Source organism: Macaca nemestrina, chromosome 18 (assembly GCF_043159975.1).
Source record: "Macaca nemestrina isolate mMacNem1 chromosome 18, mMacNem.hap1, whole genome shotgun sequence".
Classification (NCBI taxonomy): Eukaryota; Metazoa; Chordata; class Mammalia; order Primates; family Cercopithecidae; genus Macaca; species Macaca nemestrina.
Window position 1 is genome coordinate 53,068,271 of NC_092142.1, and position 14,794 is coordinate 53,083,064.

At 46.1% G+C, this 14,794-nt stretch overlaps 1 protein-coding gene across 8 annotated transcripts in view; it reads left to right on the forward strand.

Annotated features, from left to right (window-relative positions):
* Window positions 1–14,794, forward strand: part of LOC105494095 (FTO alpha-ketoglutarate dependent dioxygenase) — a 445,404-nt gene that overhangs the window by 407,140 nt on the left and 23,470 nt on the right. For 5 of the 8 annotated variants that reach the window (XM_071084539.1, XM_071084538.1, XM_011762201.3 and 2 more), the window contains one exon: window positions 2,822–2,949. In XM_071084539.1, coding sequence (XP_070940640.1) covers window positions 2,822–2,949 — 128 coding nt within the window. Of the gene's footprint in view, window positions 1–2,821; window positions 3,812–14,794 lie in introns of those variants that run through there. The other 3 variants (XR_011616468.1, XM_071084540.1, XM_011762203.3) reach the window with 2 other exon arrangements.

The following is a 14,794-nucleotide window of genomic DNA, read 5'->3' on the forward strand; positions in this document are numbered from 1 at the left end:
AAAGAAATGAAACCCTAAAGGGGGTGTGCCTTCAAGTAATTCCCAGCCTTCTCTTTATCAGTTCTGTAGGCTGGGATGATGCTAAATCACACAGTATCATTTGAGTTAGGGATGTCTGTCCTTTTTCATGGGTAATACATCACCTCCCATAATGAGCCCTTTCCTGGCCCCTATTACTATCAGTTGGAAATTGGCAAGGAACACTGGACATTAAAGAAAAAATTTTAAAGCAATCTTGAAATTTCTGAATGAAGGCTCTGAAGAAACCCAACAAAGGGTTCTACTCCTGACCCAGATGGATGCAGTGACTGTGTACAGCTTGTCTGTCAGAGCTTGAATGCAAAGGAGCCACTTCCCATACCAGCCAGTCTTTTTTTCTTTCTTTCTTTACTTTTTTTTTTTTTTTTTTTTTTTTTTTTTGGAAACAGAGCCTTGCTCTGTTGCCCAGGCTGGGGTGCAGTAGCACAATATTGGCTCACTGCAACCTCCACCTCCTGGGTTCAAGTGATTCTCATGCCTCAGCCTCCTGAGTAACTGGGATTACAGGTGGGCATCACCGTGCCCAGCTAATTTTTGTATTTTTTAGTAGGGACAGGGTTTCGCCATGTTGCCCAGGCTGATCTTAAACTCTTGGAAGTGATCTGCCTGCCTTGGCCTACCAGGATGCAAGGGATTACAGGTATGAGCCACCATGCCTGGCCCCAGCCAGTCCTTTGATGAGAAGAACAACAGCAGAAAACTGCAACAGCTTTGCCCAAAAGAAAAGCCATCGGTATTGGGAAACTTGTACAACGCAGCACAAGCAAACCTCTGCAGCAGGCTTCAATGTGTTTAATACTTTCACAAAGTACGGAGGCAAAACCCATTTGACAGGTGAAAAAGCATCTCTATTGACTTTCTACAAGCCTTATGATATTCTAGGTGGATCGACACTTATCATAGCCCTTTAATCTGCCAGCCAGGATAATGTGTGCATGGATAATTTATCCACTGTGAGATTGAAACGCTCCATTTGGAATAACTTTCCCTACCCAGTAAATTGAGCATTACTCCAGGATTCTGAGACAGAGAGAAAGCACAATTTTAAAAGCTTTGCAGAGTTCCTTTGTAATTAGTCGCAGCTTTCCTTGAATATTAATTTCCCCCACATCCCTTTCAAGTGGTTTAGAGACTGTCTCTAGAACTGCAGAGATGCACCCTCAGAACCATGACAGCAAGCGGCATGGTCTCAAACACCTATGATTAAGTAGTCTGCAGAACGCACCCTCTGTTCTTCGGTGCAGTGTGTAGCTTATCAGTGCAAACAGTTTAATATTTATGCTAAGAGGATTGTCAAAAGCAGCTTCTGTTGCTTTAATTCTTGTTTTAAATAAATAATGAGAACATTTAAACACATTACTCTTCTTGAGGCCCCGGGGTCAGCTAATCTTATTATTTATGAAGTGATGTGCTACATAATAGTACTTAGTGCATGTTAACAGACGCTATTATCAGGGCCTGATGCAGAGAGCCGAAGATATATTAGAATGTTATGTGTAATGTACGACGGATTGAGTGCATAGGATGCCGGTGTAGCAATTAACCACACGCGAAAATAGGTGTAAAGTTGAAGTATGTTTTCCCGGGGGGATCCCCTCACCATTAATAATTCCCCAGAGAAGAAAATGTCTTTCAGTTAGGAACCCTCTCTACCATCAGGCTTGGAAATGGGGCCAGGATATTCCATTCTTTGATCTCTTCATAGTCAGTCCTACACAGTCAGAAGACAAATAGTGAGCATGACTTTTTAGTTGATTTAGACAAAAATGCAGAGAAGGCGGGGGTGGAGGGAGGCACGTGTGCAATGTCCCAAATGTCCTCATAGTGTCTGGTTTTGGTCCACACATTTTCACTGCCACGTACTCCAGGAGAGTCGAGAAATCGTTCATTCCTTATTGCAATCTGTTTCCTTCTCTCTGATCCTCATTTTGCAGATAAATAAAGCTGAAGCCACTGAGTTTTCCCAGGTCACTTTTAAATAAGCCGATCTCTCTGAGAGATAGATGCCTGCCAAGGTGTGAGAACGTCGCCCCAATTTTTTTTCCTGTGAGGCTATAATTTAGCTTCATATGATAATTAATTTCTCTACTATTGATGAATAATCCATTCAATAAAAACCGTGATTTAAGTGTTCTCCTTAGGGACTAACTCTTGCTAGCCTCTTAATTTAATTTTGTGGAAGTTTTTCCCACCTCTTCATCAGTGGAAATGATTATTAACCTCTATTTGCATATATCCTTATAAATCGGTGTCTCCTTGGAGTGCCTTTTTCTGAGCACAGCAAGCTGGGACACTTGTAAATCTCCAGGATCTCCAAAGTCAATCCCGGCCTGTAATATTGTTTAATCTATCCTTGGACGTTTTAATGCCGTAAATTCAATTTAATCTTTCCCAGTAATCTAGTAATACATCGAAATCCCACAAACATTTAAATCTGATAATGGCTTAATCACACACTTTAAATAACAGTTGAGATAATGAAAAAATAATTCACCATTTTAAAGGCAGAGTAACTGAATTTCCCTGATGATTGGCTTCTACGCAACCACCTGAGATGATACAAATCTGGGAGTCAAAGCACAGGAAGCCCGGACCATCAGGAACAGCCTTCCTTCTTAGAAACACCTGCGTTCCGCCTGTGGCCTCATTCAGTCATCGCCATGACCTGCACCCCAGAGGACCGTCTTTGGAGCATTGGCCGGTGTTGCTCCAAGCTTCCTGTGGGTTGAGGTCTTCTGGAGCTTTCCTCCCATGGATTAATTTCCTATTGTTACTCTTCCAGGTGCCAGTCGCGAATTGCCCGGACTTTACCTGCTGATCAGAAGCCAGAATGTCGGCCATACTGGGAAAAGGATGACGTTTCGATGCCTCTGCCGTTTGATCTCACAGACCTCGTTTCAGAACTCAGAGGTCAGCTTCTGGAAGCAAAACCCTAGAAGGAGCACAAGTCACAGGCAGAGGAGAAAAAGAGATCGGCTTTTCTCCTCCAGTGTTGTCATGGGCTTAAGCAAGGGCAGCGGAGGCTTCTCTTGGCCCCTAGATTGTAGCATCCGGGTCCCAATCCAAAACAGCTAGGAAATGGTGCCCATGAATTTTTAAATGTTTTAAAATGACCCTCTGTTATAGTCCGATTTGGTGTTAAACAGGACCTTCTTCCCCCAAAATTGTTCAGATTTAAAAATGTGAGCCATTCAGCCCTCAAGGTCCAGGGCAGGCGACAGGAACAAGCCCAGCATGTGACAAAGCCTAACCTACTTTCCTCTTTCCCAGGCTTTTTCAGAGACTCTGGAGTGGACCCAGCCCTCTGGGGAAAGACAGAACTTAGAGACATCCCAGTTTCTTACCACACCCATAAGTGTTGTCCAATATGGTAGCCACTAGCTAGCTGTGGCTACTTCAATTTAAATTCAGTTTTAATTTTAATATAAAATGCAGCTCTTCAGTTGCCCTGGCCACATTTCAAGTGCTTAATAGCCTCATGTGACTAGTGACTGCTGTATGGACGGTACAGATATGGAACATTTTCATCATTGAAGAAAGTCCTATTGGACAACGCTTCTATAAGAAGTTTGAAAGCAGGAATTCTCATTTCCATTCTTCTGTAGCCTCTATCCCCAAAGGCAAAGAAACTAAAAGAGAAATGACTCATTGAAGATTGGCCTCTCTCCTTTCTCTAAGACGAACCTAAGTAAAAGCCTGAGCTTTGAGTTCTATGCTCAGCGCACAGGAAGGAGATGTTAACAATTAAAATAAAGTTGATATCCTGTCTTTAGGGAGTTTCGCTGATCTCTTGAAAGAGACACAGCCCTATTTACATTATTCCGCAGATTTCACCAGCATAGTATAATTTTTTCTGTAAGTCCCTCATTCTTATGTAATAACAGGTGGAACTGAGGTTTGAAGAACCTCAGTGGCTCATCCTGATGACATTGGAGACTCAGAGAGACAAGAGAGAGTAGGGTTTAAAACCTGAGCTTTAAGACTCCCACTAGCTTTGTGTCCTTTGGTATTAACGTGCCTCAGTTTCCTCATCTGTATAATGGGGATACATGAAAGGCACCACTCCCAAGGTGAACATTAAGTGAGATGATTCTAGTTACAGACTTAGAACAATTTCCAGCACATAGTCAAATATCCAGGAAATTCTAGTACTGTTATGTGTGGTTGAACTGACCTGGATGTAGATGCTTTCATCTTTCTTTCTGACCCCTCCGCCAGTTTTGTCTTGTGATGCCGCTAACACATCTCTCCCTTTCCGACCTGGCTCCCGCCCAATGATGTCCCAAGAAATCGTGAGAATAGTTAGCCCCCCTCTCCCCAGCCTGTTGCCCTCTCGTGTAGGTGTTCACAGTAGTAGTTGAGAAGTTGAAGAGCTTTTGCCCGTTGAAGGTGCACTGAGAATAAACTCTTTCCTGCCACCAGAATTGCAGTGGTTCACGGCCTACACTCATTCCCATGCAGTTAATAGACACAGGAATGTCTTGTTAAGCAAAGCGGCCAGGGTCTCATCGTGCGGAGACTCGAGTCTCTCAGACCTTGGATTCATCCCCTGGTGTCTTTGAGCCTCGGTTTCCACATTGGTAAAAGAGAAGTGAAGCACTGTCTCACAGGGTCATCACAGAGATTAAATGAAATAACGTAGACCAGGAGGGCATGGCGTTTAAAAGTCACAGATGGGGCACCCTCGGGCCATCCAGCCCAGTGTTTTCTTTAGCCCCTATGATGTTCATTTTTTGTTATATTCCATTAGGTGCCAATATTTTAAAAATGGGAGATTTCACATAAAATTAAAAGGTCTGCATTTTCTTTCTTTTTTTTTTTTTTTTTTTTTTTTTGAGACGGAGTCTTACTCTGTCACCAGGCTGGAGTGCAGTAGCACGATCTCAGCTCACTGCAGCCTCCGCCTCCCAGGTTCAAGTGATTCTCCTGACTCAGCCTCGCGAGTAGCTGGGGCTACAGGCACGTGCCACCACGCCCAGCTAATTTTTGTATTTTTAGTAGAGATGGGGTTTCACCATGTCGGCCAGGATGGTCTCTATCTCCACCTCGTGATCCACCCACCTCGGCCTCCCAAAATGTTGGGATTACAGGCGGGAGCCACCGCGCCCAGCCAAGGTCTGCATTTTCTTTAGAACTCAGAACACCCAGTAGTCCTAGGGCCCCATCCTCGCATGGCAACAAGCTAAATAGCATCTTCCCACTGCGAGTTGGGGCATGACCCAGCCTATGGTTTGCCATACTCCCTCTTTTTCTCCATTTTATCATTAATTGTGAACCTGACCCGTGTCACCTCTTCATGTTAGCGCTCTCCAAACCTGCTTGCTTGCACCCCTCTAGTCAAAATGTTTTGTGCTCACCCCAATATATGTGTGACTATTGAGCTCTATTTGTAGACTGCTTGTACTAATGTCATGTGCATCATAAAATATTCATATCCAATAAAAATATTAAAAGGATGAGATAAGAAACCAAGAGAGATTCTGCTGTTTTTTCCTTTTGCATGGATGAGCCAGCTTCACTGGCCTGGGTGGGGCCCAGGTGGAATTAGTTCTCAAAGTCCTCCAGGTGGAGTCAGGGGATGTGCAGCAGGGTTGGAGAAATCACTACCTTAAGTGAATCCGAGAGGTGAGATCACATTTGCTCTAAAGAAATGGTGATCCCAGCACTTTGGGAGGCTGAGGCGGCAGATCATTGGAGGTCAGGAGTTGAAGAGCAGCCTGGCCAACACGCTGAAAGCCCATCTCTACTAAAAACACAAAAATTAGCTGGGTATGGTGGTGTGTGCCTGTAATCCCAGCTACTCGGGACGCTGAGGCAGGCAAGTCACTTGGCCTGGGAAGCGGAGGTTGCAGTGAGCTAAGATCATGCCACTACACTCCAGCCTGGGCCACGGAGCAAGAGAAAAAGAAATGGTGAGTTTCATTGAGCATGTGTTTGAGGATTTCAGGGAGGTTTCAGGTGGGTAGAAGGAGGTAGGCAAGATCCAATAAAAAGGCGGCTGGGCCGGGCGCGGTGGCTCAAGCCTGTAATCCCAGCACTTTGGGAGGCCGAGACGGGCTGATCATGAGGTCAGGAGATGGAGACCATCCTGGCTAACATGGTGAAACCCCGTCTCTACTAAAAATACAAAAAACTAGCCGGGTGAGGTGGCAGGCGCCTGTAGTCCCAGCTACTGGGGAGGCTGAGGCAGGAGAATGGCGTAAACCCGGGAGGCGGAGCTTGCAGTGAGCTGAGATCCCGCCACTGCACTCCAGCCCGGGCTACAGAGCAAGACTCCGTCTCAAAAAAAAAAAAAAAAAAAAAAAAAATAGGCGGCTGGTGCGAACAATGACAATGAACTCGTATCCTGCAGGGTCAAGGGGAGGCTTGCTTCTGCCCTGTGAATTGGAGAAGGACTTTCTTGGAAGCACAGGCTCAGAAATCGCACCCTTCCCCCGATGTGTGTGGATAACAGACCACCTCCATCAGCAGCAGCCTCCTCCTGCTTTCCTGCCAGTCCTCCCTGTGGTCTCAGCTATCTTGAGAAAAGTGATCTAAGAGATCTCTTTGCACTGAGGTGCTACCGACTGCCCTGCCTCCCTCCCTTCCTCCCGCAAACCTTTCTTGGTGCTGACCACAGCCTCAGCAATGGGGCAGGCCTGGGGACCCAAGACAGATCTCTGCCTCCCAGGCTAGTGGATGCCCTGGGATATGTAGTGACCAAAACAGGAACTTACCCCATAGTGCGGAAATAGACAGTAACCAGCAAACCAATAACAAGAGTGTTCCAGGTGGTTGTAAGTGCCAGGAAGGGAACCAACTGGGAGAGGGACAGGAGGAGATGGTGACTGACCAAGGGGACCTCAATCAGGCTGTAGGGAAGGAATGTGGTCGGGAAGAGCTTCCCAGGAAAGGGGACGGCGGGCCCACGCAGGAGAGCCCTGGGAGGGGTGCCCAAGGAAGGAAAAGGGCCCTGAGCCCAAAGCCGAGAAGACCAGGAGGGGAGAAGGGGAGACGTAGGGCAGAGCAGGCGGGAGCCGCTCGGGTTTTATTCCACACACCCCAGGAAGCGTGAAAGGGTTTCAAGCAGCAAGGACGTGGAAGTAACTTGGTGAGATATTTTCATGCTTTAGACCATCGCTCTATCTGGATTCCAGAGGGTCTCTCAGAGAGCAAACGGCTCAATCCAAAGGAGCGGCTTTCCAACTGGGGATGTCCCGCTGGCTGGGTGAGATCTCAAGATGGCCTGCGGCCCCTCTAGGTTGCCCACCTGCTGAGTTCACTATAAACAGCACCTCCTCTCCGCACCCCGGCGGATCCATTCCTGCCGCCCTCACTGGCAGGCTCCAGCCCCTCAGAGCTTTCTAGACATGACCAAGCAGGGTCATGGCATCATTGGTGACACAATTTTAGTAATCAGCTTCAAAATCCATCACTCACGGAATCGAGGGATGCCGGAATTGAGAGTCCATAGGCCCTGTTTAATGGACCCCACGTTTAGTCGACAGTGTTTTGTATGCTTCGAGGGAAGGAAGGTATTTTCAAATGCAACTTCTTTTTTTTTTTTTTCTTGCTCTAGTTAGGGCTGATTTTACCACTGGGCAAATTGCATACATTTGGATCCATGCCACGCTAAATACTGTTTATTTTGGAGATCTGTCAGAGGCAAGTGCATGGAAGACAAGGGGATTCTGGTTTGAAAAGGCAATTCTCATCCAGACAGATTCAGATGGAGAGGAACGGTGCGGATTAAAATGCGCCGAAGTGGTAATGCCGTTTATCCCGTTTGCCTTTGTTACTCTGTGATTAAATGGTATTTTTAATTAAGTTTCATTGGGAGCCATAGGTATCGCGGTGGTGAAATCAATTTGACAACCATAAAGGGGAGAGAAGGCACAGGCGTGTTGTGATGATTGCGGCTGTAGGGAAAGCGGGCAGCTTGCAGAGGATGGGTGGGAGGAGGGGAGCCGGCTAAGAATGACTTCCCACAAGGCAGCAAGGGCACCCCTGGGCCGCTGCTGTGTTTGGGAGGCAGGTTTTGGGGATTGTCAGAAGGCATTCACCTGGTTCTCTCGCTCATCTGAGACACCCAATAGATTCCTGGAAACTCCAGGAAAGTATCTGAAGTTCTGTTTCTCCATTCTCTCTTGTTAACAAGGAGAACCACGAGTGCCCCCCAGATCCCGGCTAGAAGGACCAGACCAGCTTTCCACCCTGGTTTCCGGGCAGCTGTGATCCCATAGTCCTCTGTCCCAACGGCCCCATGCTCCCAGGACGGTCCTAATTCCCACCTCTCGGAACCTTGTCAGCCAAGTCCTTCCTGCTCTCTGGTCCAAATCCTCCTCCTACACTGGAAACTGAGCCTCTCCGCACCCTCCGCTCTTTCTATCCCACTGTCATTCATCAGACTTTCCAAATCTTTGGATTCCTGAGTGGCAGAAGAGGTTTCCTGAGTGTTAAGTCCTGGTTCTGTGTGTGATCCTCACTCTACCACCTCTTCAAACCTTTGTTCTCTTGTCTACAAAATAGAATAGTAGTAATCCATCACCTAAGGTTGCTGTGAAGGTTCAATAAGTTAATGTGCATTTAAAATGCCTCCCGCAGTACCTGGCATATACAGGTCTTCCGTGAGGTACTAGCTATCATTATTAATGAAGTTTCCTGTGATAACAGTTGTCGCCTTGTGACTGGGGCAAATCACTAAACCCCTCTGTGCTCCAGGCTTTGTTTATATAATGCGGATGATGATAATGCCTAGCTCACTGGATTGTTCTGTCCCCTGCGACCATCCATGTTAAGCAATTCGTATCATGTCTGGTACTCAAAACTCACTCCACGCATGTACGTTAGGATGATGAAAAATATGATCTGTGGTATCCTGACCAAAATATTCAAAGGGACTAAAGATAGCTGTGGCTTGTTCAAGAAGAATATTGTGTCACTCTCCCATATATTATCCCATTTGCTCTTCACAGCTTCCATTTTTCGCTAGGCGGATGGCATGGAACTTTCTATAAATGAGATATTATGAAAAATGATGTTTTAGGACTCCCATTTCTACAGTGGGAGTAGGTCACCCATTGCAATTTTAGATTTGCTTAAAAAAAAAATTCTTGCCATCACCTTCTAATGGATGATCTGTGTACAACAATTGTTTATTGACTCTGAATGTCTAAGTACCAGGGTCAGTCTATTTCAAGGGGAGGGAAGCATTAATTAACCTCCAGCATTAGATTCAGTGATTCTTTTCCAATGATGCAGTTCATGACTTTGCTCGCAGTTACTTTTCATCAATCCTGAAAGAATTGAGGTAAAATAGTTCCTCTGCACATGTGTGTCAAGCTAAATGGATAACAGCAGATACAGATCTGTTTGCCTGTCTGCACTTGCCTTTAGACAAAATTCATCAATTTTACAAAAGCCACTGACTAAACATGGCACCAATACAAATGAAGCACTTCTAGCAGGCGGGGTTTCCCTTTGTTTCTGATCTGGTAAATGCAGTAGTTTCCTGCTGAGAGATGGGAAGTACTGGTCTAGGACAGCAAGGTGCCCTACAGGTGGGGCCAAAAGGGTCAAGACCATTCTACAGGAAGTTTAGGAGAAGTTCAGTGGTTCCACATCCTGTGCGCTTCGGGTAGTTCTGACCCTCTTCATTAGTGATAATGGCATGAAGCTCTTTTGCAGTCTTTTTTTTTTTTTTTTTTTTTTTTTTTCAGACAGGGTCTCACTCTGTCACCTAGGCTAGAGTGCGGTGGTGAGATCATGGCTCACTGCAGCCTCGACTTCATGGGCTCAACCATCCTCCTGCCTCAGCCTCCTAAGTAGTCGGGATCACAGGCACTTGCCACCACACCCGGCTAATTTTTTGTAGAGACGGGGTTTCACCACATTGCCCGGGCTGGTCTCAAACTCCTAGGCTCAAATGATCTGCCTGCATCGGCCTCCCAAAGTGCTGAGATTACAAGCGTGAGCCACTATGCCTGGCCCTCCACACAGCCTTGCTTGGTGTTAAAGATTAAACAAAGACCACAGGTGATCACTCTCTTCGTGGTGCCAGTTTCAAGGGCACCCTTCTTCCCTTCCCAGCCTCCGAAAGAAGGAGAGAGGGTCCACAAGCCAGATCCATCCCCACAGGTAAAACCACGACTGTGCAGCTAGCAGGTGGAGATAACATTTGGAGAAGGGCTTGTCAATGCTAAAGTCCTACTCAAGTCCAAGGGAGAGGAATTATTATTATTCATTTTGTGAAACCAATTTAGTTTGGGTGGATAATGGAAGAATTTCTACATACATTCGTTACTTCTGATCAGGCAAGACCAGTCTGACACAGGAACGGTATATGGCTCACTCTTAAAGCCACGGCAGGCAGCCAGGGCTTGGAGAAATAGAAACCTCCCTTGCACAAGAATAGTCTCAATGAATCATGTTAAGGCCTCTTTTAAGTTTTTCAGACTCCATGCACCGTGTGAAAACTGCCTTTCCTGAGTAGAGGTACGTTCAGCACTTCATAAAACAATCCTGGAGCCTCCAGACACACGGATAGAGGAGCATGATTGCATTTGTTTCTTTGCAAAACTGCTGTCCCCAACTGAAAAACCTGATTATCCTTTCAAACAGGGAATTTGGCTTTCCACGTTGATATCAGCACAGTTAACCTTCAAACCCCCAAGGCCTGCAAGAGATGAATCAGTTTCTCAGAGCAGCCAAAGCTGTGGCTTATAACTCATCCAATCCAGAAAACTGGACCACTGGTCACCGTCCTTCCCCCTGCCCCCAACTCCGCAGACAGAGGTTTCTAGTTGATTATGCCTTGATTAGAGTCAGGAGAGAAGCAAGCCAGGTATATAGGATTCCCATTATCCTTCCCTCCTCTGTTCCCGACCAGGGTCACGCTGAGAGGGATCTCGGTGAACATGTGAACAATCAAGCCATGTTTACCATGGACGTTTAGTTTTCTTTTCTCAAAATCAAAACAGAGTTTAGTAGGCAGTATATTTCATACATGCCCCTTGATCAATGGAACGATCTGTCAGAAGCCATTAAAGCCCCCATTAGCTTGAATGCATTCAAAGCTAAACTATTGGATCATTTAAGGGCTGCAGTGATTGTTTTTAATATACCGTACATTGATTTCTCCCTGTAAGCAGCAACATAAGTTTGAAACTAACTGTGTATGACTAAGGCTCCATTTGCTGTCTCCAGCCCTCTGCGAGAAGCATGGTTTCACTTCGACCAGAAATGTCTGTGTATAGGTTTTCAAAGAGATGCAGACCCTGTTCGATTTCCCAAGGTTTAGACTGGGTCGGGTTGTTATTTCTTTTTTCCCTGAGCTTTCTCCCATTTCTTTGTGCCCATTAAGTGAGCTGTGCATGCAGAATGGGAGAGGCATCCCTGCCAAGGACCTCAAGCGAAAGGCGGTGGGAGAAATTGTTCTGAAAGCATGAAGCCCAGCTGAGGCCAAAATCAAAGTGAATTTGACAGCCTTGGGCCAGCAAAACTGTGTACCCAGCAGAAAGCAATACATGTGTGACTGTGTCAGGGGCATCCTCACTGGTGTGCTGAAGGTACCTTGGAAGGGCCAGATGAGGAAGGTAGCCAAGGCCACAGGCCCTCTTTGGACTGCCATATTGCCAGCGCTTCATAGTATCGACTCTTCCGTCTTAGCCAACACACACTTGTTGATTCCTTCCTAAAAATCAGACTCTGCTAGCACCACAAGGTCCCTGTCCTCAAACTCCTATTGTTAATCAGCATTTCTGGTTTCTGTCCTTTGCTCATTTTAATACCTGAGCCTGAGGATAGGAGTGCAGCGTGGTGAAAGAAGCAATAGTTACCACATTTGCAAAGGCACATACCCCAAAGAGAAGTTTTTAATATGTCACACCCATTTTATAGATGGGGCAATGGAAGTCCAGATGGGAGAAGTTATTTCAGGTGAATTATAGAAATTGGATTTTGAGTTTCTGGTATGTGTTGAGATTTGGGAAGATTGTGAACATTCTTAAGTCCTCCTCCCAAGTTCACCTTCAACATCCTAAAGCATGTTGAAGAAGAAGGTGGTTCCAGGTCACTTACAAGAACAGGAACAGCCTCTCCCTCAAAATTTGAGCCCAGAAATGAGAACCTCTGTTACTCTAGAAAACAGTGTGTGTGCTATTGTTTTTTCCATGAGTCACAAGATCCACAAGATACTGGTGATTTTACATATTATTAGAGCCACTGAAATTTATGATGCAGGATATTAACGTCAAAGAGGCCAAGATGCATCGTTCAGAACACTGGCAGGTCAAGCACAAACCACCGTAGTAAAATCAAAAGCTGGAGTCAGCAAAGTATAGCCCACAGCCAAATCTGGCCCATCCCCGGTTCTTATAAAGTTTTATTGGAATGCAGCCATGCTCATCAGTTTATGTATTATCTATGGCTGTTTCCAACTACAGTGGCAGAGTTGAGTGGTTGCAAAGGACCATAGGGCTCTCAAAGCCCCAAATAGTCATTGTCTGACCCTTCATAGAACAATTTTGCTGACCTCTAGCCTAGCTCCAAGGATTGGTGTATCACCTGTGGTCGTGCCTCTTAAGCAATTAACGTCATGTCTAGTACTTGGTAATGACTCAGCGTGTATCAATTACGATGATAAACATCATCATGGCATCCAAACCAAAATACTCATGCCAGCATCTGTCTGTACAGAAACATGGGAAAAACAGCGATGCTATTAAGGAGCAAAATCGACCCAGGAGCAAAACCTAAGGCTCTTTCTGAATTAAAGAGGCCCGAGTAAGGTAGTGAGAGGACCATGGAAAGCCTTCCCAGGAGGATGGAGAGCCACGCTCCCGGCTTTCAGGTTCAGATGTCTCCTCTCAACAGAGGCCAGCTCTGCAGGGAAGCAGGCTGAGCTCGATCTTCCCTGCGTTAGAATTGCTCAACGGGCGAAGCACTCCTGAGCCCTTCACGTTGCGGAACAGCGGGAAGATTATTCCAACGCCTCATTAGGAAAGGTGATAATCTGGTCTGTGGTTTCTTTTTCGGTGGGGCATGGGATGGGGGTGAGTGCCATGCTTTCTAAGGCACAAGGCTGACTAAAGGGTGTCCTATTTATAAAAGTCAGTAAAACACAGCAGCTTCCTATTCTGTGCTTATTACCCAGAAGCCCCTGGCTCTTAGAGTTTCTATTAAGATGTACCCCATAAATATATACGCCTCCTATGTACCCACAAAAATTAAAAATAAAAAAATTGAAATCACTCATTTATGCTTGGTGTTATGATTGCAACTAAGAATCCTGGAGTGAGCTGGTTACAAAGTGAGCCCGACTTTCCATGGATGCACCATCCCAGGGTGCGCCGGGAGCCCCGCTGTCCATGGAGGCACCGTCCCAGGGTGCGCAGTGAGCCCCGCTGTCCATGGAAGCACTGTACTACCGTGCGCTCCTCCTTAGAGCTCTCTGCACTCTGCCTTTGCTGCCCACACTCTCCAGGAGCACCTTAGTTGGATCTTTACTTCCTTACTGCCTCTATTGCCACTCGAATCCTTAAGTCACTTGTAAGACACTCCACGTTGATCATTTTCATTTGTTCTGTAACCAGAGTGTTTATGAACACAATTTTACTTGCCAAATTTGGTTTCCATGTTGGACTAGAGGAACTAAAGGGCAGGACTTACTGGATCAAATTTTTACTTCCATTTTATGGCATCCCACAGGACTCAAGACTTCATGTCCCCCAGATTATTTGATCTTCAACAACTGTCAATCCAGCTAACTTTTATCTGACACATAATAGGTGCTCAATAAACATTTGTTAGCTGATTATTTGCTAAAGCAAAATTGATCTGATCTCAGCATCCCCTGCTTTAAGATCTCCTCTAGTTCACCCTTCCCTTTGGGTTTTCCGACCACAGCTTGCAAGACTGTTTGAAATCTTCCCCTACCTCTTACAGTTTCACCTCCCAAAACTTGCTTCTAACCTTTGTTCCAGTTACACCCAATTTTGTACCACATCCTGAGTTGTTTCATGTCACCAGTGCTGTGTAAGGTGAGTTGACCATGATTCCAGTGGAACCGGAGCAGCAGATAAGAGGAGAAAGCTGAGAATGGGCGAAGCTGGGGGGAATTTGGTCAGCGAAGTTAGTGTCTCAAAGCGACACTTAACTGAGGAGGTACCGACATGATAGACAGGTGTCTGAGCTGGTGCTTGGGGCAAGGCAGCCAGTGGGGTCTGCAGAAGGTCTTGTTCTGTCTTGATTAAAGGAGTATGAGGAAGCACTCCAAGCAAGGCACTGCAAGGCTATAGTCCAGCTCTCAGAGAGCAAAATCACAGAAGACAAACTGCTTTGGCCAATGGAGGTTGAGGGAACACTGGAAGAACTTGGTGGACATGGACTTGGGGCACTGAACTGACATCAGATCCCACTGTGCTACTAAGATGGTGGAGTCACTTCATAAACCTTTTTTTTTTTTTTAAGACAAAGTCTCACTCTGTCGCCCAGGCTAGAGTGCAGTGACACAATCTCGGATCATTGCAACCTTCGCCTCCTGAGCTCAAGAAGTTCTCCTGCCTCAGCCTCCCTAGTAGCTGGGATTACAGGCACCCACCATGCCTGGCTAATTTTTTGTATTTTTAGTAGAGACAGGGTTTCACCATGTTGGCCAGGCTGGTCTTGAACTCCCAACCTCAAGTGATCCGCCCACCTCGGCCTCCCAAAGTGCTGGGGTTACAGGCATGAGCCACCGCACCTGGCCCCATCGTAAATATTTAACTTACGAATTCAG